At 35.3% G+C, this 27,922-nt stretch overlaps 1 protein-coding gene across 1 annotated transcript; it reads left to right on the top strand.

Annotated features, from left to right (window-relative positions):
* The first annotated feature begins 13,631 nt into the window (after window positions 1-13,631).
* LOC127132353 (mannosylglycoprotein endo-beta-mannosidase) lies at window positions 13,632-23,247 on the top strand. The gene is made up of 11 exons (XM_051061295.1): window positions 13,632-13,919; window positions 14,011-14,149; window positions 14,883-15,113; window positions 15,312-15,370; window positions 15,587-15,635; window positions 16,081-16,311; window positions 19,017-19,186; window positions 19,300-19,504; window positions 21,078-21,764; window positions 21,876-22,103; window positions 22,383-23,247. The coding sequence occupies exons 1-11, from the start codon at window positions 13,768-13,770 to the stop codon at window positions 23,157-23,159; spliced, it is 2,928 nt and encodes a 975-aa protein (XP_050917252.1). The 5' UTR covers window positions 13,632-13,767; the 3' UTR covers window positions 23,160-23,247.
* The last annotated feature ends 4,675 nt before the right edge of the window (window positions 23,248-27,922 follow it).

Below are 27,922 nucleotides of genomic sequence, written 5' to 3' on the forward strand. Positions count from 1 at the left end.
ATCCGGAAACGTGAAGCAACGGTACAAGGGACCATAAAATTGCACCAATACACTCATCAATCCTTCATCCACCTGAGTGGTCAGAAGAGGAAGAAGCTTCCCAAAACGAGCCTTGAAACCCAAGGGATCTAATACATAAGATGTCAAATTCCTTAACTCTTTCAAGTCTGGTTGTCTGAAGCTGTACTTCTTTGAATTCCTTCTTTGTCTTTCCATGTCTGAAAATTTTGCAAATAAACCCCCTTAAGTTCCTTGAAAATTTTCTTATTATTTTGATGATATGAATGCAAATGGGTGCACGAATGCATGAATGCAACAATCACACTCAAGGATCAAGCAAAGCACTCCAAACAAAGGTCATGGGATGGATCATGTTATCCTTAATATCAACCATCCATTTTGGTGGATTATGGTTTACACCTTATCAACACCCAAGTTCCATTGATATTAAGGATATATGAACGGATCAACCATGAATCAAGGGTTTGTTGCAAGTCACGAGCATGGAGTTTAGGTTAAGAACCACCCAAAAGGGAGTGTACTAAGGTTTAAACCTGCCAAACATATTCTACAAGAGGTTCCCATAGTCATCATCCCATCTTTTGGATATTATCGGAGAAACGACTACTCGTATTCCAAAAATATTCTCAAGAGAGACTCTTATGAGTGTAGTATCGCGTAACAATCGTATCAAATCTTACACTTGAACGACCTTCGCACTACATCCTAAGCATAGGTCAAGATGGGTTTGGTAAACTAAGGTCCTTGGCTTCTAAGGTCTATATTGGAAAAGTAATGTCTAACCACAACTTACTTGTGTGACATTATTGATCCCAACATAACCTCCACCAAGTGAATGGACTTGCAAGTTAACTTGCTAAGGAATAACTCCACACAAGTCGACAAGACTATGCCATTCTCCTATCCTAAGTGCACTCGAGTTCGGGTATAGAACTCATCTCACGAAGATCACCAAGCATATAAGGAATTAATATTCAAACAATTCAATCATTACATACAATACAGTAATCCCAAATTGCACAAAAATATGTCATAAAAAAATATACAATACAATACAACAAATATGAAAAGTAGGCAAAACCCACTAGGCAAATTATTTGTCCCCAATGGAGTCGCCATTTTTCTGTAGCGGGGTATTTGTTACCATTAGAGATATTGACTAAATCCAAGGTAAATCATACAAGTCGAGTCGCCACCGCACTTCTATTTATCCAAAGGAATGGTTAGAAAGCGAACAAGAACCTAAAAGTTTTATCGAATCAAAAACTAGTAAAAATGTCAGAGATCTGGGTAAGGGGGTTGGTTATGCAATGGGAAGGTGTTAGGCACCCAAAGCATCCTAGGTACTCCTAGGGAGCCCTTTTCACATTTATTGTAAGGTTGTTGTTTTTTTTTGTGAAAATTTATTTGTGCAAACATGATTGAAGGGATGAGAAAAGAATATACAAATTTATTTACATTTTGTGTTTGAATGGATGAACCCATTGCCTACGTACCATCTTAAAAAAAGATTAGGATCAAAACCTCGTAGTTCGGGGTAAAAAAATTCAAAAAAAGTTGGTGAATTGATTGGTCCAAAAACCTTAAGGTCTTTTGTTATCAAAGGGAGAAAACTCAACCTAAAACCACAAATCCACCATGTGAGGATAGCTTCAACATGCTAGTGAGGGGTTAACCCTATAATAAGCATGGAAGACTCATTGTCCATCACTAAGGATAAAGGTGAGTATTATATCTACCTCAAGGATAATTCAAACCTAATAGCTAATGGTTATAAAAAAAGGGTTTGATTAAGAAGGTGGCCATTGAAACCACAAAAAGTATTTGAATAGGTTATACTTACCAATTAAAAGTATTTACAAAAATATGGTTAAAATGGATTAAAAGGTTCAATTCAGAATAAGAGTTATGAAAAATAAGTTTTGAAAATCAAAAGCATAAGGCTTAGGTTTCTAATGTTGAAAACAAAAGTTATTGTTTGCACAAAAAGTTTTGGCTTGGGTTAGAATGGGGAAAAAAAGAAGGGTTAAATTCCTAAACATACAAGAGATAAGGGAAAAGAAAATAAAACCACATTAGGAGTTCCCCTCTTGAGATCATATTGATGATCCAAGTAGCTCTCATCCTTTGGAATAAGCAGTCACAAACAAATATCTCAAGCCATTAAGCACAGGTAATCAGAATAAACCTCCAGGTGGTATCCCACAAATAAAGTGGAACACCAGGCCATCTCTGCAAGAGTCATGCGAGCCCTCACAAAAAAACTCAACAAGCAGGTTAAAGGAAAAAAAAATATAAAAAATAGGGTAATCAAGGGTTGTCCCCAAATCAAAATGTAACCACATGAATCATGCTCTTTCAATTCACAAAAAGCTCACAAAAAGCAACCAAGGGTAGGAGGCCTAAACCTCTTGTCAAACACATGCATCAAAAGGGTATCAAATTCACCCATAATACCTCATATATTCAGAAAATTCAAATTGAAGGCATAAAGATGATGGATATAGGGCAAACCTGATTGGAGAGATCGAATGAAATTGAGTTGCACCCGTGAGATTTGCAGAGCAATTTGAGGGTTTATATGAGAGGGAATTGGTTCTTTGCCGATGAGTTCCCTTCAGCCTCTAGAGGTTGCTCTGAACTCTGTTAGCTCTTCTCTCACTTTCTTTTTCCTGTCAGGGTAATAGGAATGACATCCTTTTGTTTCACTGAAACTCTGAATTTATAACCTGGTTTTTGTGGACCTGTGGGCTCAAATGAGAGAGGCCCAAGTCCAAAATTTTTTTTTGTTATATTTTATTTATTTATTTCTTTTTTTTTATCGTTTTTTTTTTCTTTTTTTTTTAGTAAACAAAAGTAAGAGAAACAATGATGTATAATTCAAGCATGCTTGGTGATCTCAAACCAATCACAAGGAGTCCCACCCAAAGGCAAAGGGAACCAAGATGCTCATGATCCTTGAGGCTATGCAAATGCAATGTTATGATGCCATGAGGGATCTTAGGGTCAAAATTGGGGTCTTACACATAGTGCTACTATTCAATTCAAGACTTAAACTTTTTTCAGGAAAACTTAAACCTAGGTGGTCTGGCCCTTTCGAGATCACCAAAGTCCTCAAAAGCGGTGCGATAGAAATAAAAGGTAGGAATAGTGAACCTTTTATAGTAAACGGGCAACGATTAAAACATTATCATAATATTGAAAATAGAGACTATTCAAACAGTCTCAGACTTATAGATCTGCCCGCTCAACCCCAAACCTATTACACCGCGACGCTACTGTCGAACTTACGACATTAAACAAAGTGCTTAGTGGGAGACAGCCCGCCCTTTTTGTTATCTTTGCTACAAACTATTTTCCTTCTTAGATTTTCTTCTTTATTTTTATTTTTTTTGCTTTTCTCCCCTCTTCTTGATTCTTTGCAGTCACTCTTGTTGCTTCTAGTTACTAACTTAGACATATTGGATAATTGATAAACAGGAAAATTACTAACTAGTTAGTTACTTACTTTCATCATGCAACAAGTAGATACAGTTTTCAGAGGCAGAGTTCAGAGAAGGCGGTATGATTATCTAGCTCGGAAGGATATGACATTATCGATTTATTATGATGGACCTACCATGGATAAGTTAGGTATCCGAGATAGCATCCTATTTATGTTTAACCAGCTAGGGTAGGAGAATGCAGCTATTAAGAGACGGTTTGTCACTTACAGGTAACTAACCTTAGAATTCCTTAGCTCCCTAGTTTACAACCCCGAGCATGGTTACGGACTTAACAAAGGGTTGATATCCTTTAGGCTATTTAGCATGGACTTCACCTATAGTCGCAGAGACCTCGCTGACCTCCTAGGATTTCCTAGTGGCCCTTTCGTTTTTACTACCCGCCAAGAGGAACTAATCAATGACATCGACCTAGATGACTTTTGGGGTAGCTTAACTAGAGAATCCAACCCTAACCCGAATGAGATGCACTCATAAATGATCCATAACCCTACTATCCGCTACTTCTATAAAATACTAGCCCACACCCTGTTTGGTAAGGAAGAGAACAACACCATAGTATCCCACGATGAACTTTTCATCTTGCTATGTGTCGATCAAGGCCGACATGTCAATATCGTGACATTCATGATGGAGAGATTTGTTCACCTCGCTAAGAACAATTGTACCCCAATAATAATAGATGGCCTAGTAACCATGATAGCAGACGCCATCGGACCTAGACGCCCATTTTACAAGCATATACCATTTGGAAACATCCGACCCATGGATATCGAATTGTGCTTTAACCGTAGAATCATAGGAAACCTTGGGCTGGATACTTTTAATTATCTAATCAATAACGAAGTGGTCCGACTATTTACCTTGCCTAACCATGAGAGAACGAGTGTTCACAACCGTAATAACTGGCTTTATGACTTAGATGAACACCCGATTGATCCACCTTCACCTCCCGAGACACCGCCTAAATATGAGTATGTCAATGACCTTATCCATATGGACGAATCTGACCCTGAAACACCTCCCAAATATTATAACATTGATGAACCGGTTCCTCCATCATATGTTGATAATCTTGCCATGCTTCTTACTCGTCTGAATGATTTCCAAGCTGACATCACAACTGTGAAAGACGAGATAAAGATCATACGCTTTGATGTCTTAGGCCTGATGGATATAGCCGTCGAGCAGTTTCATCACCTGAACCAGGTTGTAGCTGCATTGGGACAAAACCGTGGCTAATACTACTGACCACTGATTTCTCCGACTCGCACTAAGCAATGAGGACACTGCTTTGTTTTGTGTGGGGAGGGAGCACATTTATTTTATTACTTTTGTTCATTTATTTTTATTACTTTTGCTTTGTTTCGTTATTATTTTTTTCCTATGTTACATTAAATTTCAATCTATTAATTCAATTGCTATTTATTTATTTATGCTTCTGTATCTATTTATTTATTTACTCATTTATGCCTTTAAATTCAATTGCTTAGTTATCATATTATACTATTATCATATGCTACTTAAATTAAAACTACTGCAACCTGTGATGAAAAAAATTGAAAATCAGCGTGTGACGACCGTCACATATAGTGTGACGCCCATCTGACAGACGTGACAACCGTCATGGATCTGCCACGATCGTCACACGGCATGTAAATGATCGTTACGAGCATCTGACCGTTGCAGACGATCGTTACGCACCCGTTGCACGTGACGACCATCACACCCCTGTGACGACCGTCACGAATTCAAGAGAGCTCGCCTATAAATGCAGGCGCTCTTCCTCTCTTCTTCCTCATCAATCACCACACTCATACCATTCTGCTCTCCATTATTCAATTTTTTTATACCTTTTTTCAAGCGTGTAACTCACAACCATCCCACCCACCAACACCAAAAGTTTCATAAACCTTATCAATGGACCGTCAAGAAAGAGCTACTTCCGACCTCTTAACCATCATATTCAGAAATGGAGAAGCCGGCGAGCGCCAAAGAGACAACTACCTCAAGTTCTACCAACGCTCCGTTCAAGTTACGAGGTATGTTGATATTGAATGCATGACGGAGCTAGAACTTTTGGAGGGCGTGGAGTGGATGCTAACAAACGCCAACTTGACGCAACTGTGTACCACACCACAGCCAACCTACGAAGCCCTGACCCTGGAATTTCTGAGTTCCTACTCCTATATAACACCCCCTGGCGCAACTCAGTATCTCACTGGAGTTGCCACATTTAGAATGTTCAACACCGAGTATTCCCTAAATCAAACCCATATAGCGCTAATGCTTGGTTTCCGACATGGAGAAGGAATTCACTGTTGTATCCCTGACGGATGGTCAGAGGTAGCATTTCAAGTTTGGCATGGCCTCACCAACATGAACGCCACAAGCTGGGATACACTTAATGCAACATATATTCACAACCCAGCCATCAGATACTTCCACCGAGTCCTAGGGCACACAGTTTTTGGAAGAGTCAGCAATCATAAGGTAAACTCCAAGGAACTTTTCCTTCTTCACTGTGTGTTTACCCCAATTGCGTTCAATGTCACTCCCTTCCTACTAGCCAACATCCAGGCTGCGTGCATGAAAGGTAGCTAGGTGTTTTATTTTGGGGGAATCATCACCTCCATAGCACTAGGCTTGAATCTGGGAGATAGGCTAGCCAACTTGCCAGCTTTGCCAGCAGAATTCCTCAACATCGACTACTGCCGTGCTTCACACCTGATCAAAGCAAGAGACGACGGGAAGTACCATCCTGTTGTCAGAAACAAGGTAGTTCGAAGCATCATCATGCCAAACAGGAACTGCACAGATCCGAGAGATATGGCGAATTGGATTTTCGATTTGGATGCCCCCAAGGCAAATGAAGGAAATCCTGGTAATGAAGCAGATGAAGAGGAGCTTGACCGAGGCATGCCTCAACCACCTCAGGAGCACGCTGCAGAGACATCTTCCCGAGGACAGCGAAGGAGCAAGCAAGGACCCGTCACCATGGAAAACATCTACACCGAGATGCTGCGACACAACCAAAGAATGGAAGAACGCCAAACGAAAATGATGCAAGCGATCCAGCAAATACAGCGGGATCAGCACGATTATGCTAACTAGCATGATCAGGGGATGGCGGAGCTTTTAGACCAGATGAATGCCCTCACATATCGCGTAGGTGCTATCCAGGAGTACACTTAGCATGTAGGGTTGGATCCTACCCAGCGAGGAAGAGGTGAGCGCGCAAGAGCAAGATCCAAAGCACGCAGAAGCCGGTAGCGTAACGACGAGTAGTGCTTTTTGTTTCTTTCTTTTTATTCTGTATATTATCGCATTGAGGATAATGCATTGATTAAATGTGGGAGGAAATCCTTATCACTCCTCTACTTGTTTCTATTGTTAGTATTTTCAACCAAATTGTTTGTCCTTATCAATCATTTATACATATTTTGGCATAATAATTTTTTTTCCTTAAGATTAAATGCATACCCTACGAGTATATAGGTTGTCTTGCAGAGGTTTTGTTAGGAAAACTGAGAAAGATCTAACAAGATTAATATCATTCCGACACCCTAGATTCTTCACTTCTACGAGATCAGTTTGAATAACCATTATACCGACACCTTAAGTCTCTGTTCTAGATTAACCCCTAGTAGTTTATACTAGCAGTCAGCACCGTCTCAAGCGAAAACCACGTGGAGAGCCGATGAATATAAGTGTTTGATGCCTACAAATTAAGAAACTCCTTCATGTTGTTGCTATCAAGAAATTAATAAACGAACCATACAAAAGGTTGCAAAGATACACAAAAAGAAGGAACAGAAACCCCAGTTGGTTGGTCCAGAGGTACCTCGTACTGGACTCGGTAAGGCGAACTACGGCTCGATCCCCCATAACCTTCAAAAAGGGGATATAAAAAGGGGTACCACACTAGTGTACCAGACCCCCGTGCTAAGAAAAGGATCAAAGTCACTAACCGGCTACTTCACTAAGTGCGTGCGGAGGCAAAGGGCTTAATGTGATTGCGCTAGAATGAAACCGGGTGAAATAGGAACAAAGACACTAGGTTGAGCTATAATAGCATGATTCGAACTGGCTTGTGCAAAGGAGAGATCTACGCTAAAGCTTAATGCTCGTGTTGTCACAGTATCTTTGGTGTTTTACTTGAATATCGGCCATCTTAACAATCCACCTGACAACCACGTACGAATGGGTAATGTGTTCACGTTTAACTTTGTTTTCAAATTGTATTTGCTTGAGGACAAACAAAGATTCAAGTTCAGGGGAGTTTGATAACGCGAAAATACATCAGATATTTGCCTTGATTTACACTCAAAGATCATACCATTTTAATTAATATTCTGATTATTCCGCAAGTATTCGAGTTGTTTTTGCAGGTATTTAAATCTCCAAGCATTAATGAGCAAAATGAAGAAAAGGAAGAAAAAGAAGAAGAAACAGATGAAAAAGCACAGGAAAAAGTAGAAAACCAGAATGGAGAAATTGTTGATGTGACGACCGTCACAGGCTCATGACGACCGTCACCACCCAGCCTGTGACGACCGTCACAGGCCCATGATGAGTGTCACGTAGCCAGAATCTACGCTTTGAAATAGTCAATCACAGGCACCCAAACGTGCCTAAAATCTCTCCAACAACATGACTCCCCCGGATTCCTCATTCAAACCAGTCCTTCTTAAATTTCTCAACCGCCAAGACCTAAAGGAGCAATATATAAAGGAACAAAGTTGGAAAAATTGAAGACGCCGACATCTACACATACGCTTTGCAATTGATTTTTTACAGCTTTTTAGCTTTTTAGTATTTTCTTTTCAGCAACTTTGTTTCCGTGGCCTTAGTTCATTTACCATTCTTTTTAGAATTTCCTTTTCTCCTTTCCTTTCTATTTTTCAGTTAGCCATAGTAGTAGTTTCCTACACCAGGGAACTACTACACTTTATTTAATTTTATAAGCAATTTGTATTGAAGAAGCAGACTCCTACCGACTTGTGGAGGACTGCTCAAGTACTCTAAGATTCGCCATACTCTGTTACTTCAATTGCCAGGTTTTTATTAAATCATTATTATTATTGCCCAGTTATTATTATAATTATGTTTGCCGCAATGTTAATCTGTTTATGCTTTGTGTTTGCTTTATTTAACATGTCTGGCTAAATTACCGGTATTGGTATGTAGCAATTTAATTAGATGGGATTTAATAATAATCGGTGAAAACTCTTTTTCTCAAATAATCTTTTAGGCTGAGGTTTTTAATTTAAATTTAATTAACTTTATCACAAAAGCGTGAGAAGCTATTTAATACGATTTTGCCACGAGAGTGGGAAATTAACTAAGGTGAGAACCAACAATCGCGAGAGCGTGAGGCTCGAGTTGGATAGTAAAAATTAGGCATTGAGTTTAAAAACAACGAGAGCACTTTAAAAGCAATTGGAACTTATTTATTTTCAAAAAGTAATTTTAACTTCAAATGGGACAGCGAGAGCGTACATTCTGACTTAAAGCTATAGGCCGAATCAACAATCACGAGAGTGTGAGATAAAGCTTTTTAAATAAATATTTTCTACTGAGAGATATTTGGCATTTAAACTATTCACCAGTGACTTATCGAATCCCTGACAATTAATGCGTTGCATACTGATTCCTTCCATCAATTCTTTCTTAAAACTAAATTTCCCCTAGATTTAATATTCTGCACCCGAACTTCTACTAATCATTCCCTTAGCTAAACATAGTGACGTTAGTAACACTAGTTTGACCACAGGTCCCTGTGGGATTGATATCTTTTAAAACTAAAGCGATTGGACTGTGCACTTGCAGTCAAGTACCCGATAGACTATATTTTATATATAGTCACGACAAGCATCAATGAATAATATGAATCCTTGGGAAGTGGATTGGGCTCCATAGAATATGGTTGTTCAATGGATTACGGGGCTGCCTCACTACTTTTGTTTGGTTTAGTCCTCATTCGTTGCAAAACTCCAAAAAAAAATCTTTTCTTTTGATCCTATTCTTTATTTCCCTCTTAATAACTTAAGAAGTCTAACATTTCTTAGCTAACACTAACGCGTATAACCAACCTAATGGTTCCAATTGAGTACAATGAACGTGACGGGTGCAAATACATTCCTCTTGCGTAGTCGACTCCCGAACCCTAATTTGGTTGCGATGACCAATATCATTGTCGTTCTTTCTTAGGTTTTATCGATATTTCACCTTTTCCTTTTAGGAATAAATAACATTCGGTGGAGACTATGTTTAGTCCATCTCGCGAGCGTGCGATTGCGCTTCGCTAAGTCGTGTTCTCATTTTTTTCGAGGTGCGATAGCAGTCTTGGTTTTTCATATGTTCTCAAAGTTCTTTCTATTATTTTTTGGTTCATAACCTAATCCCTCTTTGTTGTAGGATTCTCTTTGATTTCATAATAAGACTTCTAGGTTGTCTTTTCGTTAGGATTTTATTTGTGTTGTTTATGAAATTGAATGATACAAGCTAAAGTTATATATACCATAACATATTCACCTTTGTTATAGAATGAATACATAACAGTAATTAGATGAAATTGTTTTAAATAAATTACAGCAATTACATCCCAGTCTTCAATTGCTAAAGCTTTATCAACACTTTCATTTATCTACAAAGGAATAAAACAAAAACCTAAAAATATTATACTCAGCTGCTATATACATGCAGGCAAGGAAAAGTAGAGATGAAAGAAACAAACACCTGCATAATGTCCTTTGCCGTAGAAGGTCGAGACAGTGTCTAATGTCCAAGAAAATAAAATAAGTAAGTTTAAATGGAAGAAGTAGATAGGTTAAAAAGAAATAAAATATGGAAAAATAATATCAATTCTTGAACCCATGGACTCAATATATGTGTGATGACAGTTTGATCTTGATAGATAGAGACAAAAAATGCATTCTCCCATGTTGGTTGCCACTTGACCTTAAATGTCATGGTCACACCCACTAAAGCATCGAGTGCTAAAGGATATTCTAGGGGGTCAGTCACTCCAGCCTATTTACAATTGAGTAACAAAAATATTAGTATTTACAATATAATCGGTTTAGACCATGAAAATGTACATCTTAAGATAAAAACATATAAACCAACCTCAATCATGTTGCTACACATTTGAGCAACTTAAAGTTTCAAGAGTTGTGAAGACTTACGGTCCCAAGAACAAAGGTAGCACGTCATCCATCACTTACAACTTCAATTAGAATTTTATACCTATTGAGACAAGAAGAGTAGTTTTATATAATAAGGAATTGAAGTAAAGGAAAATGTTATAATGAAATTAAAGTTTGACCTATAAATTTCAGTCTCCGTATTGTGCACAACACCACATATATAAGGTGGTTGATGTCCCTTAGAAACCCTTGGACATTCATGACATGTCTGGTAATACCAACCTCGTGTAACGCTTTGAGTTTGTCCATTTTTGCTACTGTACCATATTAAGTGAGTTGTAGGGAAATACAATAGAAAATTAAGGATTCCAAGGTTATTCTCATGACATACAAATGAATGGTAAGAAAAATGAGATAAGACTAATAGTTCTTACATCTTTAATTTTTATAATCTTACTGATATGAAGAACTATGGCCTTATACATGAATTTGTCATAAGGGCTAAGCTGAGAACTTCCAAAAGTTTGAGACCAGTTTTGTGATAGTGAAGTCAACGTTTGACTTGAACCTTCGATGGAAGACATTTTTGGGATCCTAAGTCAAAAGAATAATAAAAAGATAAGTATGATGAAGGAAATGTAAAAGATATGTAAATTGAGTTAAATAGAAAGTATAACATTTGCAGGAATGGAGTATATTTAGAAAATTTGTAATCTCATGTAATTCATCATTGATGTGCAACTTAGTTACATCAAATGTGTTTGAAACACATAATGGATACTTTCCTACATGATAGTTAAAAGACTAATCAAATGTGGTGCACCAAAAAGCGGAAACATGGTAAGACAAAGTTATATATTATGATAGACTTTTGACCTTCCTCTTTGACTTTGGCGAATTGCAAAAGGATAATTGTTGGTAAAGAGAAATTTTCCCCATGTTTAATATATTCATGGAATTTCAATGCGTAACTCTCCCACATGATACAATGTATACTGTTGTTACTACATACATACAAATCAAGAAAATAAAAAAAGTTAAAATAACATGACAGAGAAAATCAAATTATAATGGTGCATGTTTGTTATGGACACATCCTAAATCCTTCAAAACCAAATTTATCTGCTATTTTTTGCTCCCAATTTGTATTTAAGTATAACCAATATCGACAACCATTCCAATAACATATGAGAAAATAATGGAAGAAACAAAAACTATGTTATAACACTGGCTGATTTACTGAATGAAATTAAATACAAAATAATTTAAAAAAATAGACATCTCTGCGCAAACCTATTAAAACATCCCTTTTCTATTTTCCAAATATAATATCAGCAAAAGATGTGAACTTCAGGATTTTAGGAGGTAAATCATATTTGTTTTTGTCATATACAGAAGTGTCACTAGTGAAGACCAAGAGAAATTTGTGGCCAGAAGGCTTGAACAATATTTCATTCAACAACACTTGAAGATTTGCAATTGTATAAGTGTTATTGATAGCTAACATGGAATCAAATGATTGTTTAAACATAGTTGAAACTTTGATATGAATATCAGACCCATGAAAGAAAAAGTATGTAGTAAATTTGTATTAGTTAGTGGCAAAGAAACACATGTATGTATAACCTGGAGTTATGAAAAATGGGTTTAGGAATTCAAACCAAACATCCATTGAAGAGCTACATATCATTTTTAATAGGAATCTTGATATAAGACATCATATACAAATTTTAACCATAACATTTTAGATATCACATAAAAAAACTCCAAAGAATGGTAGGTGAGTTAAAAGAATAAGTGGTATCAATACATCATTGTGGTATCAACATCGTATGTTATGTTATGTTATGAATATCAAACCCTCAAAGGATGATAGTTATTTTATGAAAGAAGACATGACAAATTTATTTAAACCATAACCTTTTACATATAACAATATAATAATAACTCCAAAGGATGATTATTTTTTTAAAATCAGAAACACACAAACATGATAGATGGAAAACTCTTGAAAACCAAAAAGATGTTAAAAATATGAAAAACTTAACCTTTGACACCGAGTGGTGAAGACTGTTTTAAAAAACAGACCTCTTTATCAACCACAATCATCTGGAAGTGCTCTTTATTCTTTGAGACCACAATTCATTTGTGATGAATTCTAACAACAATCTTCCATAATTCTTTACTATCGTTAATGTCTTTCACCAACTCAAACGGTCTTGTCATATTGATGTCGAAATGCAGAAAAATGAGTAGGAGTTTCAACGTTAGAGTTTGGTGGTAGAAGGAGAGATGAATCGATGAAGAAAATGAAGAGAGAGATGAAACCAGTAATACCTTTGAAGAAGAGCAAGAGTGACATAAGGACAAAATGGATAATATAAAAAACGGAAAATGAATAGTAATTCATTGGAAATGATAAAATATTATGCAGTATAAAAAATTGTTTTGGTTGGATTCTTAATACCAATTTAAGTAATTATTTGGCCAAAAGACAGAGTTAAATGAAATGTTACTCTCTCCGTTCTTTTTTAAGAATTGTTTTTTTGACTTTTTACCCATATCAAGAAATTAATTATTATTATTATTTTTTAAATAATAATTTTTCTTTTATCTATAACATCCTTAATTATTTATTATATTTATTTTACTTTTTCTTTCTCGGTAATAATTAATTAAAATATAATTAATTAATATTATATTGAATTTTGCAAATGATAATTAAAAAAATAAATTTATTTTCAAAAAAATTGACATTTAAAAGGAATGGATGTATATATATTTTTTCAAAATAAATAACAACAGAATAATTGATAAATTCCAATGTAAATAGTCGTTGTGTTTGAATTGGGATAAAGTGAATCAAAGACAAAAATTGCCACTAAATTGACGATGTGGCCGAAAAAGAACAAAGGTTAAAATGGTAGTATTATATTATCCAGAGAAGCTAACTTTCTTATATTATAGATGCGCCCCCAAAGGATTGTAGAATTACATAGAGATCAACTACACTGTTTAACTTGTTTACTGTTTAATGTTTACCGATATAACCACCGCCGGTATCATTCACTGACTTCGATTTAGGGTTATTCATGGCGGAGGAGAAACACCGGAAAACCATACTTGACGGTGGTTGGTTAGCAGCCAGGTCGACCGAGGTCCAATTCACCGGCACTCAGCTCACCACTACTCACCCTCCCACTTCCCCCATTTCTCCATGGATCGAAGCCGTCGTTCCCGGAACGTAATCTTCTACTACTTTCACTCCTTATTTATTCTCTATTTTTCTTTCTTCTCAGTCATGCGTACTCACTCTCATTGATTTTACTTCACAGCGTTCTAGCTACCTTGGTGAAGAACAAGATCGTTCCGGATCCTTTCTATGGACTTCAAAATGAAACTATCATAGATATTGCTGATTCCGGAAGAGACTTTTACACTTTCTGGTTTTTCACAACCTTTCACTGCAACCTTGTGCGTTTTCTTCTTCCCTACATTGTTATACATCTATTCATTTCTCATAGTTTCGTGTTTACATTTAACTTTCTATGTTTGCCTTATATTCAATCAATTTTATTGTTTCTCACCTATGAAGCACGGACATCCCGAACACTGACACAGACACGACACACATTTTTTTTAGAGGCGTCGGTGCTACATAGTTTCTCACATACCTAATATTAGTCAAGGTTTTAAAATATAGTCCGCCAAAACGGTATTGGAAGATGCTGATACCGATACTGTTACTCACCGTTGAACAAATTGTGGTTAATTCACACCGCGACAACCGCAATCAGCGCCACAACACCCGTATTGGCCGAAATCGCGAAAGCCTTTATGCGACCGCAATGCCACCACGACCATTATTTAAAACCTTCATATTAATATCCAAATTAGGGTCTTGTATTTTTTAATATAGAAAGTGTGGTTTCTAGTCGAGTTGTCAAATAGCCGCTATAGTTGCACTATAGTAATGCTATAAAGTAACAGAATTTGAACAAATTGCTATCGTTCTGCTGTATGCCATATGCTACGTAGTAAAAGTGTAAATACTAATGTCAAATAGTGGCGCTGTAGCACCATAGCATAGGGAAGTTTGAATAAACTGCTATTTTTCCATGACAACACTTGTTTCTAGTTTGATGATCTTATTTATGATGGATGAAGATAGGCATTACTAATGAGTAATTACATTATGTTTTTGCAGTCAACTACTAATCAGTACTGTGATTTGAATTTTCGAGGAATTAATTACTCTGCTGATGTGTATTTAAATGGCCACAAAACTGTTCTTCCGAAAGGAATGTTTCGAAGGCACTCTATTGATGTCACTGATATTCTTCATCCTGATGGTAATAACCTGCTTGCTGTTCTTGTTCATCCTCCAGATCATCCTGGGACGATTCCTCCTGAAGGGGGGCAAGGTGGTGATCACGAGGTTGGTAATTAAATTAGTACATCTGATCCCTGAATTTTATCATTTTTACTTACATACCTTTCGTGAAAGGTTTAAGCATCTGTTCTGGTGTTTCAAGAGACTGAACTTAATCAAGAGTCGAGGGAACGATAAGTGTGAGAGAGGAAAAGGAGGTATGCATGTGGAATATCTAATTCAGTTAATTTTGTTGTTTTGTAGATAGGGAAGGATGTAACCACACAGTATATTGAAGGTTGGGACTGGATGACTCCTATAAGGTGACATTGCTGTTACTTGTAATGTGTTAATGCCTTTCTTTTTTCTATTTATAATTATTTATTTTTAGGCAATGCCAGATATATATAACGAAAACTAGGGGGCATTTTGGGTGTTACTTGTTGGCTGTTTGAAATTTTAAGAGAATAGGAATTATTGAGAGGCCATGCAAAGCAAAGTGTATATACACCTAATGCAAATGTTAAATTTGATTGCAGAGATAGGAATACTGGAATATGGGATGAGGTTTCTATATCTGTTACTGGGGTGAGTTGTATTTGTTAATTTAGTTCATTCCAATGGCTAATATTATTGTTTATTCTTTAACATTAGGATTTTCCACTAGACAAATCATCCAATCCTTTCATTTCTCTCTCTCATCCCCTTTGTTTAATGCATTATCGGTCCTAGTCCTTTTGTGATTCATGGTTGAATATTGTTGAACTCCAAATCCAAGCGTATGTATTGGCTTATGAAAATTGCTTTGCAAAGTCACTAAAATGTCTGGAAGACCAAACCAGAATATTGCAGGGGTATGAGATAGACATCAGAATTACTATGTCAATTTTAGCTTTAATGCAGTCCATACATTCCATAAAACCGTTTACACATTCTCTACTCTAAAATTGGTTTGTTTTCCCTTTCTATATATGCTGGTGCTTCTGGCTGTTGCTTGGTCGGATGATGATTATGGTGTCTGTATTTCATGCAGCCTGTAAAAATAATTGATCCCCACTTGGTTTCGTCATTCTTTGACAATTATGAGAGATCATATTTACATGCAACCACTGAATTGGAAAACAGGAGCTCTTGGAGCGCAGAGTGCTCTTTGACTATCCAAGTTACAATGGAACTTGAGGATAACATTTGCTTGGTAGAGCATCTTCAAACTCAAAGCCTCTCAATTCCGGCAGAATCACGGGTGCAATATACATTTCCTGAGGTCAGTAACAATGTTCACTGTGCTTATGATAAGGTTTTATCTGTGTCTATAAACCTTCAACTCATTCAAAGAACTTAATCAATAATTCAAATAATCTTGATCTACGAAGTTGGCAATTTGAGGAAAACTTATCAAAACTTTCACCCTATTCTCGAGTCTTGAGAAAGACTCTTTGACAGCTTTTCAACATACTTGGCTATGTGGCACGTGTTGTGTCTTTGTGCTGTATAGACCTGTTTAACTTTTAGATAGCTCTAGTTCAACGCGATTGTAATTTTTGGAGTTAACTGTCATATGTGTTGTGCTTGTAATGTAATCGGACAGCCTTTAATTTACTGATGATCATTTTCATATTCAAAATTCCCTAAATAATAAAGGACTTATATTAATTTACTTATCTAATGAACAAAATTCAGGTATGATGGGAAATTGGACAAAGATATCGATAGACCTCTTATTAGTATTGTTATTATTAAAGCTGTCGAAGTGGGCTGCGTCTGATGGGCCGGCCCATTAGCCCATACATTTAGCATGGGTTGGGTTGTAAAAAGAAAGCCCGATAATAAAGGACCTTTTTGGTCCAGTCCATATAAAAATTTGGATCAGGCCGGGTTTTGTCCATGGGATTCGGGCCAACCTACAATCAACATCTCCATATGATTTTTTGGAAAAATAGTATTAGTAAAAACTTCCTAAATTATCATCTAATTTAAAATTATTAATAAAAATATGTTTAAATATGTAAACTTAATAAAAAAAAGATACATTTAGTGATTTTTTTTTTTTTAAAATATTAAAGTTTATAAAGTATAAATTGTTAATTTGGTTCAGTTGAAGGAATATAACTTGAGCTTACTTGATATTCAGTGCTAATGCAATAAAAAAGACACTTGCATTCAATCATATCTCACCAAATATATTACTGTAAGAAACTAATATATCAAAATGGCATAAAAAAATGAAATGAGTGAATAAACCAAAAAGGGAAAGCGGGCTGGGCTTATCCATTAGCCCACATAGCCCATAGGTGATGCCGTGACGGGTTGTTCTCAATAATGTGCATCCCAATAACAAGAGGGACGGTCCAAGCTGGCCCATTTATGCAGCTGGGCCCTTAAGGCTACAACAGACTGGACTGAGCCAGCCTTTTTGAAAGCGCTAGTTATTATGTTATTAGGCAACAATTATTATTGTTAAGAGTCCCACATCGGACAATATATGACCTGAACATGAGTTTATAAGTGGGGGCAGCCCTCACTCTACCAACCGGTTTTGTAGGGTCGAGTTAGGCCCAACCACACTTCTTAACATGGTATCAGAGCTTCGTTTAAGATCCGGTGGGCCACCTACTATGGTTTCCGCTATCGGGCCACCCACCATTTATTTCCACGCTCCAGATGTCCAATCCTGGGCGTGAGGGGGTGTGTTAAGAGTCCCACATCGGACAATATATGGCCTGAACATGACTTTATAAGTGGGGGCAATCCTCACTCTACCAACCGGTTTTGTAGGGTTGAGTTAGGCCTAACCACACTTCTTAATAATTATAATAGACAGCAGTTATGCATTAGACTATTCAAAGTAGTCATTCCCGGATAGCGGCTCGGAGTGGCCGACCCCAAAAGTGGGATAGCGGGATGACCGCTCTGTTTGATAATTTTTTGGACAAATTACATATAATAATTATAAACATATACTTCATGTAAAATTAAACAAATAATTCAACTCATAAAATATTCATAAGTCAATGCACACATGAATTTTGAAGTGCATAAACAACTATGAAGGAAGGTTAAAGTTGAGTCTCAACTCAAATTTAATGAAAAACTCAAAATTACCCTTAAAAAACATTGTAAATTTAAGGGGTAATTTCTGTTTTTTAGAGGCGAAAAGGATAACGGGCCAGAAATCGCTCTGGGCCGGGAACTGCCCTGGACTGGGAACCACTCTGCTACACTATCCCGCTATTTACCCTATAGCGGCTGTTATAGTGTTTTGCACTGCTTAGGCTCTTCTCATAGCAGTCAGCCTCCATTCCGCTATTGTAGGATAGCGCCGCTATTGGCCGCTATTGACTACTCTGAGATTATTATTGAATAAATAGGAAATAGAAGGAAAAGTCAGTAAGCATTTATTTTGGGAATTTATATTAGAAGGGAGAGACCAAACTCTCCAATTTTTGAAATTGAGAGACCAAGACTCTCAAATTTGTTGGATAAGAATTGTCTAGTAATAGTAGACTATCTCTTTTAGCTCTCTTTTCTTAGCTCACTACTGTATGTTTTTTGGTATTGTTCCTTGTAACTTATAAATAAAAGAATCATTATTCAGCTATATTTTAAATTATGTCATGCCAGTTCTAACAGGTATGTTAAAAATTATATTTAAATTCATCACCTGTAAGTTATACATAACGCCCTTCTTTACTGGGTATGAAAGCCGGCGGCAAAATATTTAAAGCAGCCTGAGTGATCATGGGGACAATCCTATTTTTTTTTAATAAGCATATGCAGATCTGGACCGATAAAGCAACACAGCATATAGAAAAGTTTAAAGCTGCTCAAGTAGTCAGAAGGACAACCTTTTTTCTAGCATCATGGATATACTATTTTCTAGCATCCTTTCCTACTAATTCTGTTAATTTGCATATATCAGGGTTTATGTTTCAAGGGTTCTATTCAAGTGTTAATTGTTTGCATTAACAGCTTTTCTTCTACAAGCCTGATTTATGGTGGCCTAATGGAATGGGAAAGCAATCTCTATACAATGTCGTCATTAGCATTGATGTTAAAGGATTTGGCGAGTCTGATTCATGGAGCCATCTCTTTGGATTCCGCAAAATTGAGAGCAACATTGATGTTGCTACTGGCGGAAGGTATGGCAATTACTCACATTTCTTCATGGTTTGTCTACCTTTTACTTAAATAAAATTAATTCAATCTTTAAACTGTTTCCACATATGTTTTCTTGCATGTATCTTATTTATAGGCTATTTAAAGTCAATGGGGAACCAGTTTTTATTCGTGGGAGTAACTGGATATTGTCTGATGGGTTACTGCGGCTTTCGAAGAAGAGGTATAATACAGATATCAAGTTTCATGCAGATATGAATTTTAACATGATAAGATGCTGGGGTGGTGGACTGACAGAAAGACCAGAGTTTTATCATTATTGTGATTATTACGGCCTTCTGGTAAGCTTCAGTCTCTATATTTCATTACTAACTGTTAGTATTTTTTCCTTTTGTTATATTATTAATGAATTTGTTAGATTAATACTACTTTGCCGTATGCATATATGGTTTGCTCGCCTTCTTATCCATTCTAAGGACTTGTGTACGAATAGCAGTTTTTGTATTAACTTAATCATCACGATCAAAAGCAGGTTGATGCTGTTCATCCTCACTATTCAATATTATTTGTTTACTGCTTAATTTTTGGACTCTAATGTTGGGAAAAGTAGGGTTTTGCTTCTTATCTTCTTTTATTAAACCCTATTCTTTTGTTTAAGATTTCTTGAGGGTCGTTTTCTCATCTTTTTATCTAGGTTCAAACTGCGCTTACTGAACATATTCAAGAGATGATCCCACAGGACGTGCCATGTGTGGATAACATACTTTTACTTGAAAAATTGAGAGAAGTAAATGAAAAGTTGTAACTAGAGAATAAAGTTAGAAGTACAAAAATTCTGTTGAAGCAGGAGTAAAGAAGAGTTTATGAAATGCAAATTCAGCAAAAGACACATGTTAGAAATGAATAAATGCAAAGTTAGAAGTTAGAACTATAGAAACAAGTTAGAAATACAAAATATCTGTTGATGCAAGAGTAAAGCAGAGTGTATGAAATGCAAATTTAGCAAAAGTCGCATTCATAGGTCAAAGGTGAAAATTTCAGATTATAGAATACAACAAAACTTGCATTTAAAGTACCTGAGGCAACTATACAAAATAACGGAGAGATAGGAAGATGTTAACCATAACTCCATAAGCCTCATGTCATAGATAAATACTTTGGGTATAATTTGTGATAGAAAATTACCACTCAAACTTAAAGAGAAACTTTACCATACTACTACAAAAGTTGTAAATTGTAATGCTTAACATGGAATTGAATGTTTTATAATGAAGAGCTAACAAGAAAATAAACTCAACCTTGCAGAGATGAGAATTTTAAAATGGGTAAGTGACTAAGTGGTCACACTCGCACAGAATTGATAGAATTAAGAATACATTGGCGAGAAATTTTCAATAGTGGCCACTATAGAAAAGATATAGAATCTCACCTTATGTAGTTTGAAAGATATGTAAAAAGAATACCTGCAGAAGTTCTGACTAGGAGGAGGGTTGACCAGATGCAGTAAAGTCTAACACAGGTAGAGTGAGACCATATAAATTATTCCACAGACCATTAAGAGAAGCAAAAATCTATCTTCTAATTTAACATGACAGTGACTTGTAAGTTGTAACATCATTCTCACCTAGTGGTACATGACTTGGTTGTTTTTATTATTGTTGTTTGTTGTTTCTAGAGGGTCATTTTAATTGAATGGTTCCATACCCTGTGTACAAACAAATATTTAATGTCCTTTTTTTTTCCTTCTGAAAAGTGTTTTTGACTGGTCACAGTTTATTTACCTAGTTTAGATGCTTATATAGCTTAACCAGATAGCCCTTGGTCTAATTCAATTTTTTGGTTCTTTGATTTATATTACATTAGTAGTAGTATGGGTTTTGAAACATAACCATTTTATTGTTTCAAATTTTGTAGGTATGGCAAGAGTTCTGGATTACAGGGGATGTTGATGGACGTGGAGTCCCAGTATCTAATCCACAAGGTCCTCTGGACCATGACCTTTTCTTGTTTTGTGCAAGAGACACAGTCAAACTTCTAAGAAACCATCCTAGTCTTGCGCTGTGGGTGGGTGGAAATGAACAAACTCCGCCAGATGATATAAATGCTGCTCTGAAAATTGATCTGAGGCTTCATCCTAATTTTGAAAGTGTAGTTGAAAACACCAAATCTGTAGGAGACTTGTTGCCGGTGTTGAGGGATCCTAGCCCGAAGGATCCTAGCCAATACCTCGACGGTACACGCATTTACATCCAGGGTTCAATGTGGGATGGGTTTGCTGATGGGATGGGGAACTTCACTGATGGTCCTTATGAAATTCAAAATCCTGAAGACTTCTTCAAGGATTCCTTTTATAATTATGGATTCAATCCAGAGGTTGGTTCTGTGGGAATGCCAGTTGCATCAACCATAAGAGCAACAATGCCGTCAGAAGGATGGCAGATACCTGTGTTTAAGAAACTTCCAGATGGTTATGTAGAAGAAGTTCCAAATCCCATATGGGAATACCATAAATACATTCCTTATTCAAAACCAAATAAGGTTCATGATCAGATTCAGCTATATGGTAGTACTGTCAAAGATCTTGATGATTTTTGTTTGAAAGTAAGTGAAACCTTCATCCTGGTTGCCATTAGTGATACATTTTTCATCATCTTATTTTCTCCGTTCTCAAGTTAATGTTGTCGTTTAGATTTTAAGCCATAATTTACTCAGGCACAACTTGTTAACTACATACAATATAGAGCACTTCTGGAGGGATGGACATCTCGTATGTGGAGTAAATATACAGGTGTATTGATATGGAAGTCACAAAATCCTTGGACTGGTCTGAGAGGTCAATTTTATGATCATCTACTTGACCAAACAGCAGGTTTCTATGGTTGTCGCTGTGCTGCAGAACCCATTCATGTTCAGCTTAATCTAGCTACATATTTTATAGAGGTAAATGCGTAACTATAGTTCCTAGTTTTATGAGTTCATGATGAAATGAGACTTGTTATTTTACCAATACTAAAACAAAATTTACCATTATGATAATTATACATATTCGAGATATGGTTCCGAAACCGAAATAACAAGTTAAAAAATTTACTAGTGTAACAAACTGGTCAATTGCATAATTCACAATTTATATTGCAATTTATTATTTAGTCCAGTTATGTAGAAAACAGGAATAGTTCATAATGGTTTTTCATCATTTTATCTTCCTTCTCAAAACAGGTTGTTAATACTACATCAGAAGAATTGTCTAATGTAGCAATTGAAGCTTCAGTGTGGGATCTGGAAGGTACATGTCCATACTACAAAGTTCATGAAAATCTCTCTGCGCTGCCAAAAGAGGTTGCATCTATTGTTGAGATGCGGTATCCAAAGTCAACAAATCCAAAACCAGTCTACTTTCTTCTTCTCAAACTGTATAACATGTCAGATCATAGAATTATATCTAGAAACTTTTATTGGTTGCATCTTTCTGGTGGAGATTACAAGTTATTGGAGCCATATAGAGAGAGGAAAATACCTCTTAAGATAACCTCAAAGGTTTCGGTTGATGAGTCCGCATATAATATTCAAGTGCATGTGACGAACACATCTAAAAGCCCTCCAGACTCCAAATATCCAACCATAGAGTACAGTTCAATTTCAACAGGTAGTGCACGTGGGACTGGAAAAGAACACGAAACTGGTTTCTTCAAGAGGATACATAGTTGTTTTGCTGGGAAAAGCGATGGTTTGAAGGTTTCTGAAATAAATGGGAATGATGTAGGTGTTGCTTTCTTTCTTCATCTCTCTGTTCATGCTTCAAAGACGGAATATAAAGAGGGTGAAGACGCGAGAATTCTTCCCGTCCATTACTCAGATAACTACTTTTCACTGGTCCCAGGAGAGAGCATGCTTGTTAATATATCTTTTGAGGTTCCTCAGGGTGTTACTCCTAGAGTTAGTCTTGATGGCTGGAACTACGATGGGAGACAACACACCATTGTTGAAATTTTATGACAGTACACACAAAGCAACTTTGTAAAACGACCAAGTCTTGTGAATTTTACTAATAATAAATGCACCGGAAAGAGAGAATTCATGGTTATGATTTGTTTTCTTGTACCTGAAGGCCAATGTAACCATTGCAACATTTGAAGATTAATCCTCGTAATTGTATATATGTATGTTGAAACTGTTCAAAAAATTTGAGCACGTACTTATTATTGAGAAAACTAACAATCTTGGTGGCGCATAACTGTCAAACGAGTTGGGATTGTGTGAGAAAAAACTTTCAACAGAGCCTGAATGAAACACTTTTCAATTTTAGTTATTAAAAAACTATTTTTAAGAAGAAAATTAATAAAAAAATTTGTTTGATAAACTATTTTTTAAAAACTGTTTTGAAAATATGAAAATGAAAAAACTTGTTTGATAATTTAATTTTTTAATAGTATTTTAAGAAGAGAATAAAAATGCATATTTTGTCATTTACTTTTAAAATCTATTTTATTGTATAAAATATTACAAACTTAAGAAAATTAATTGATATTTGATCAATACAAATAATTGGATGAAATCAATTTTTAATTTTACAAATCACATAACACTTATTTGTAATAATAATAAGAAAAAGAAAAAAATAAGTAAAAAATGAGATTCCACGTTTAATAAAAAAAATTATATAGTAAAAATAATTAAGAAACACAAAAAATTAAGTAAAATAAATAAATATATTTGAAAATGTTACTTATACATAAAAGAGAATAAATAAAAGAAATAACATACTCTTTCAAATACGTTTTTCTATTTTATTTTTAAAATATAAAAATTATAAAAATTACATTAATGCTATTAATAAAAATTATAAATTTTTATGTTTTTTCTTTAAATTTTATAATACTAAAAATTAAAAAGTAGGAAGTAAAACACAACTAAACTGTTTCATTTTTTTTATTTTTAAAAGTTGAAAAATAGAAAAGAGTTTTTAAAAACAGTTTTGTAAAACATTATATTCAAATAAGTTTTTAAATTTTAAATTTTCAAAAATTAGAAAAGAGTTTTTAAGATGTATTTCAAACGGTCTCTAAATCTCTAAATTTTACAGAATGGGTGGGTGACAATAGCTCAATCCTCATGTGATGAAACCAAAATATTTTCTACATGTTATCATCAAACTTTAAATCTTTTCATCTTCTCCAAGATGCACAAAATATAAACACAGTCCAACCCAGATTCATTCATAAAATTCTCCAGCTTCTCTCTTTGCTCATTAAAATGGTATAAAAATAAAATATAGTTTTATTTATTAATTCATTAACCGAGAGTCATTTAAAAAACAAAAGCCATCCGAAAAAATAGAAGACGAGGATGAGAAACACGGTCAAAATCTGATTAACCTCAATCCATTATATCTATTTGGATTCTTTAAATCGTATGTACTCAATTTTTTATATTATATTATACTTTCAAAATTTTTAAACAATCTAACTACATTTTTAAAATATCCATACAATTCATTAAAAACTCTAACCATGAATTCCACAGTATACCCCACATTCTCGCAATTTTTTAAAACTTATTTTCGCTATTTTTTAAAACTTATTATCAATTGGTCCACTTAAATACGGTGTAGAAACATTCTCACATTTGAGATGCTTGTAAATGTAGAAACGAAGTTTTGACCAATTATCCATTTATTCTGACAGGGTGGTGTTGAATATTGTGTAGAAACGGTAGCACATCAGGCGATAACCATGCTCTTAGAAACTTTCACCTGCCAGAAATTTGGGCAACCAGAAAAATTAATCTTCATTGTGGTTAATTAATAATAATAATAATAATAATAATAATAATAATAATAATAATAATAATAATAATAATAATAATAATAATTGCGCCATTTCATTACATTTATAAGAAAAAAAATAACTACTTCATGCATCCTCCCAATCACTATTATAAGTAATTTTAATTTTATGGTATATTTGATAATTAATATATTTAATCCATATATGAAATAATATTAATGGTCACATATAAAAATAAAAATTAAATTTGCTTATAATAGTTACCCGATAATGTATTAATTAAGAAAATTAATTAAATATAATTAGTTATCTTGATTACACATAGAATCAAAGTAAAATTTACTGTAACATCTTTAATTATATTTGATAAATCAACTATTTAAAATAAATGCTTTTGAACTAAATCAAGGGTATAATAGTTACATACACATTAATTACTTTGAAAGCGAATGACTTTTGCTTATATTAGTGATCAAAATTTAAGGTCACTTTTTTTCTTAGTTATCAGATGGAGTACGTAACTCGATTTTGAATAACATTTTAAAGTTTTGAAGAACTTCTAAAGGGTTTCAAATCTCATTAAATGTCAAATTTGAAATGTAACCAGAAGATAACTAAGAGGATGAAATAAGCAAATTTGACTTTTTAGTACATTTGACAATTAATGTATCTTATTTCTTTTTAGTTATCTTCTGGTTATATCTTTTGATCAATATTTTTGTCTTGTTGTTCGATTACCCCTAATTCATACCGAGAAGAACGTGTTGAATCATGAAGGATTTGTACACATGAGGCAGATAAATCCTTAAGGACAACGTTCCCGCACGTCTCAGGTTTGTAATGTTTTCTAGGTCGGTCAAAGACCCAATAAGAGAAATACCCAATCATCAGTCCAACACCGTTCCACAAGAATATGGGATGTGTAATCCAATCATGCTCACAGAGTCCACACCTGATCCATGCCACATACCTCTCATCACCGTTGGATGTCATCCAACTTTCTTTTGCATTCCAAAACCGTGAAATATGAGACACCTTAACCAGCTTTCATGTATAAGGTGTCCCATATGAAGCAAAGGTATGATTCTGGCCATAGTTCACCATATGCTTATTGAACTCATCAACTGATTTAGGCCTTGGAGTGCTAACATTACAAGTCTACTCCTGCATCAGTGTATCAAAAGTTCAACCAACCTCTCCAAGGCTTCACCTCATCAATCATTTATGGTTCTTAAGCGAAATAGTGACACCGCCTATGGAAATTGACTTTTGATTCTTGAGAATTTCCATAATCAGATCCTTCTGAGTCAAATCATAGTCTTCATAGCAGTTACCATATGCTTGTTTTTTAAAAACACCTTAGATTCTTCCATTTCCGGACCACCATCGATCTTCATCGTCGATTCAAACGATGGGGAACTGCCTAACAAGTAAATTTTTTTGCCACATCTCAAACTAACGACGAAAATCGAGAGGCGAGGGATGGATAAGACACTTTTAGGGTTTCAAGACCAAGAGAACATGGATGAGACTACTAGCGGGCGACACTTCCGCTAGTCGTAACCGCGACCATAGAAAATCATTCAGTATTCGGGATTGTTGATGCTTGTCGTGGCTATATATAAAATATAGTCTGTCGGGTACTTGACTGCAAGTGCACAGTCTAGTCGCTTTAGTTTTAAAAGATATCGATCCCACAGGGACCTATGGTCAAACTAGTGCTACTAATGTCACTATGTTTAGCTAAGGGAATTGATAGTAAGAGTTCGGGGGTAAAATAGTAAATCTAAGGGAAATTTTCGGTTTTAAGAAAGAATTAAAGGAAGGAATCAGTATGCAACGCATTAACCGTCAGGGATTCGATAAGTCACCGGTGAATAGTTTAGATGCCAAATATCTCTCAGTAGAAAATATTTATTTAAAAGACTTTATCTCACACTCTCGTGGTTGTTGATTTGGCCTATAACCTTAAGTCAGAATGTACGCTCTCGGTGTCCCATTTGAAGTCAAAATTACTTTTTGAAAATAAATAAATTCTAATTGTTTTTAAAGTGCTCTCGCTGTTTTTAAACCCAATGCCTAATTTTTACTATCCAGCTCAAGCCTCACGCTCTCGCGATTGTTGATTCTCACCTTAGTTAATTTCCCACTCTCGTGGCAAAATCGTGTTAAATAGCTTTTCACGCTTTTGTGATAAAGTTAATTAAATTTAGATTAAAAACTTCAGCCTAAAAGGTTATTTGAGAAAAAGGGTTTTCACCGGTTATTATTAAATCCCATCAAATTAAGTTGCTACATACCGATACCGGTAGTTTAGCCAGACATATTAAATAAGGCAATCGCAAGGCATAAACAGATTAACTCAGCGGCAAACATGCGTATAACAATAAATGGGCAATAATAATAGTAATTCAATAAAAACCTGGATATCGAAGTACATAGTATATCGATTCTTGGAGCACTTGAGCAGTCCTCCACAAGTCGGTAGGCTTTGCTTCTTCAATACAAATTACTACTTAAAATTAAACAAAGGTGTAGTAGCTCCCCAGTGTAGGAAACTACTACTATGGCTAACTGAAAAACTAACTGGAAAAGGGAAACTATGAAAAGAATGGAGAATACAATGAGGCAACGGAAACAAGGTTGCTGGAAAGAAAGAAAAAATGTTGAATGCTAAAAACTGGAAATTAAATTGCAGAGCGTCAAATCAAAGTAGGCGTTGAAATTCTAGTTAACAGACTTTCGATGTCACACGGGATGTTATGATATCCAATTCTGCGCAGACAAGAATTATGCAAAACTTAAAAAGTAAGTGCAGTAAATAATCACAAGGAATTGTTTACCCAGTTCGGTCCAACATGACCTACGTCTGGGGGCTACCAAGCCAGGGAGAAAATCCATTATTAGTAGTATTAATTCAGACCTTAAACCAACTGTTTAACCCTATCACTTAATACCTACCCAATGCAATTT

This window comes from Lathyrus oleraceus, chromosome 3 (genome assembly GCF_024323335.1).
Source record: "Lathyrus oleraceus cultivar Zhongwan6 chromosome 3, CAAS_Psat_ZW6_1.0, whole genome shotgun sequence".
NCBI classification, from domain to species: Eukaryota; Viridiplantae; Streptophyta; class Magnoliopsida; order Fabales; family Fabaceae; genus Lathyrus; species Lathyrus oleraceus.

Bases quoted from the DNA above. Each gene is read 5' to 3' on its own strand.
- LOC127132353 (XM_051061295.1), top strand. From the start codon at position 13,768: ATGGCGGAGGAGAAACACCGGAAAACCATACTTGACGGTGGTTGGTTA. The intron at 15,114-15,311 runs GTTGGTAATTAA...GTTGTTTTGTAG, and splicing joins GGCAAGGTGGTGATCACGAG to ATAGGGAAGGATGTAACCAC. The intron at 15,636-16,080 runs GTGAGTTGTATT...TATTTCATGCAG, and splicing joins TTTCTATATCTGTTACTGGG to CCTGTAAAAATAATTGATCC.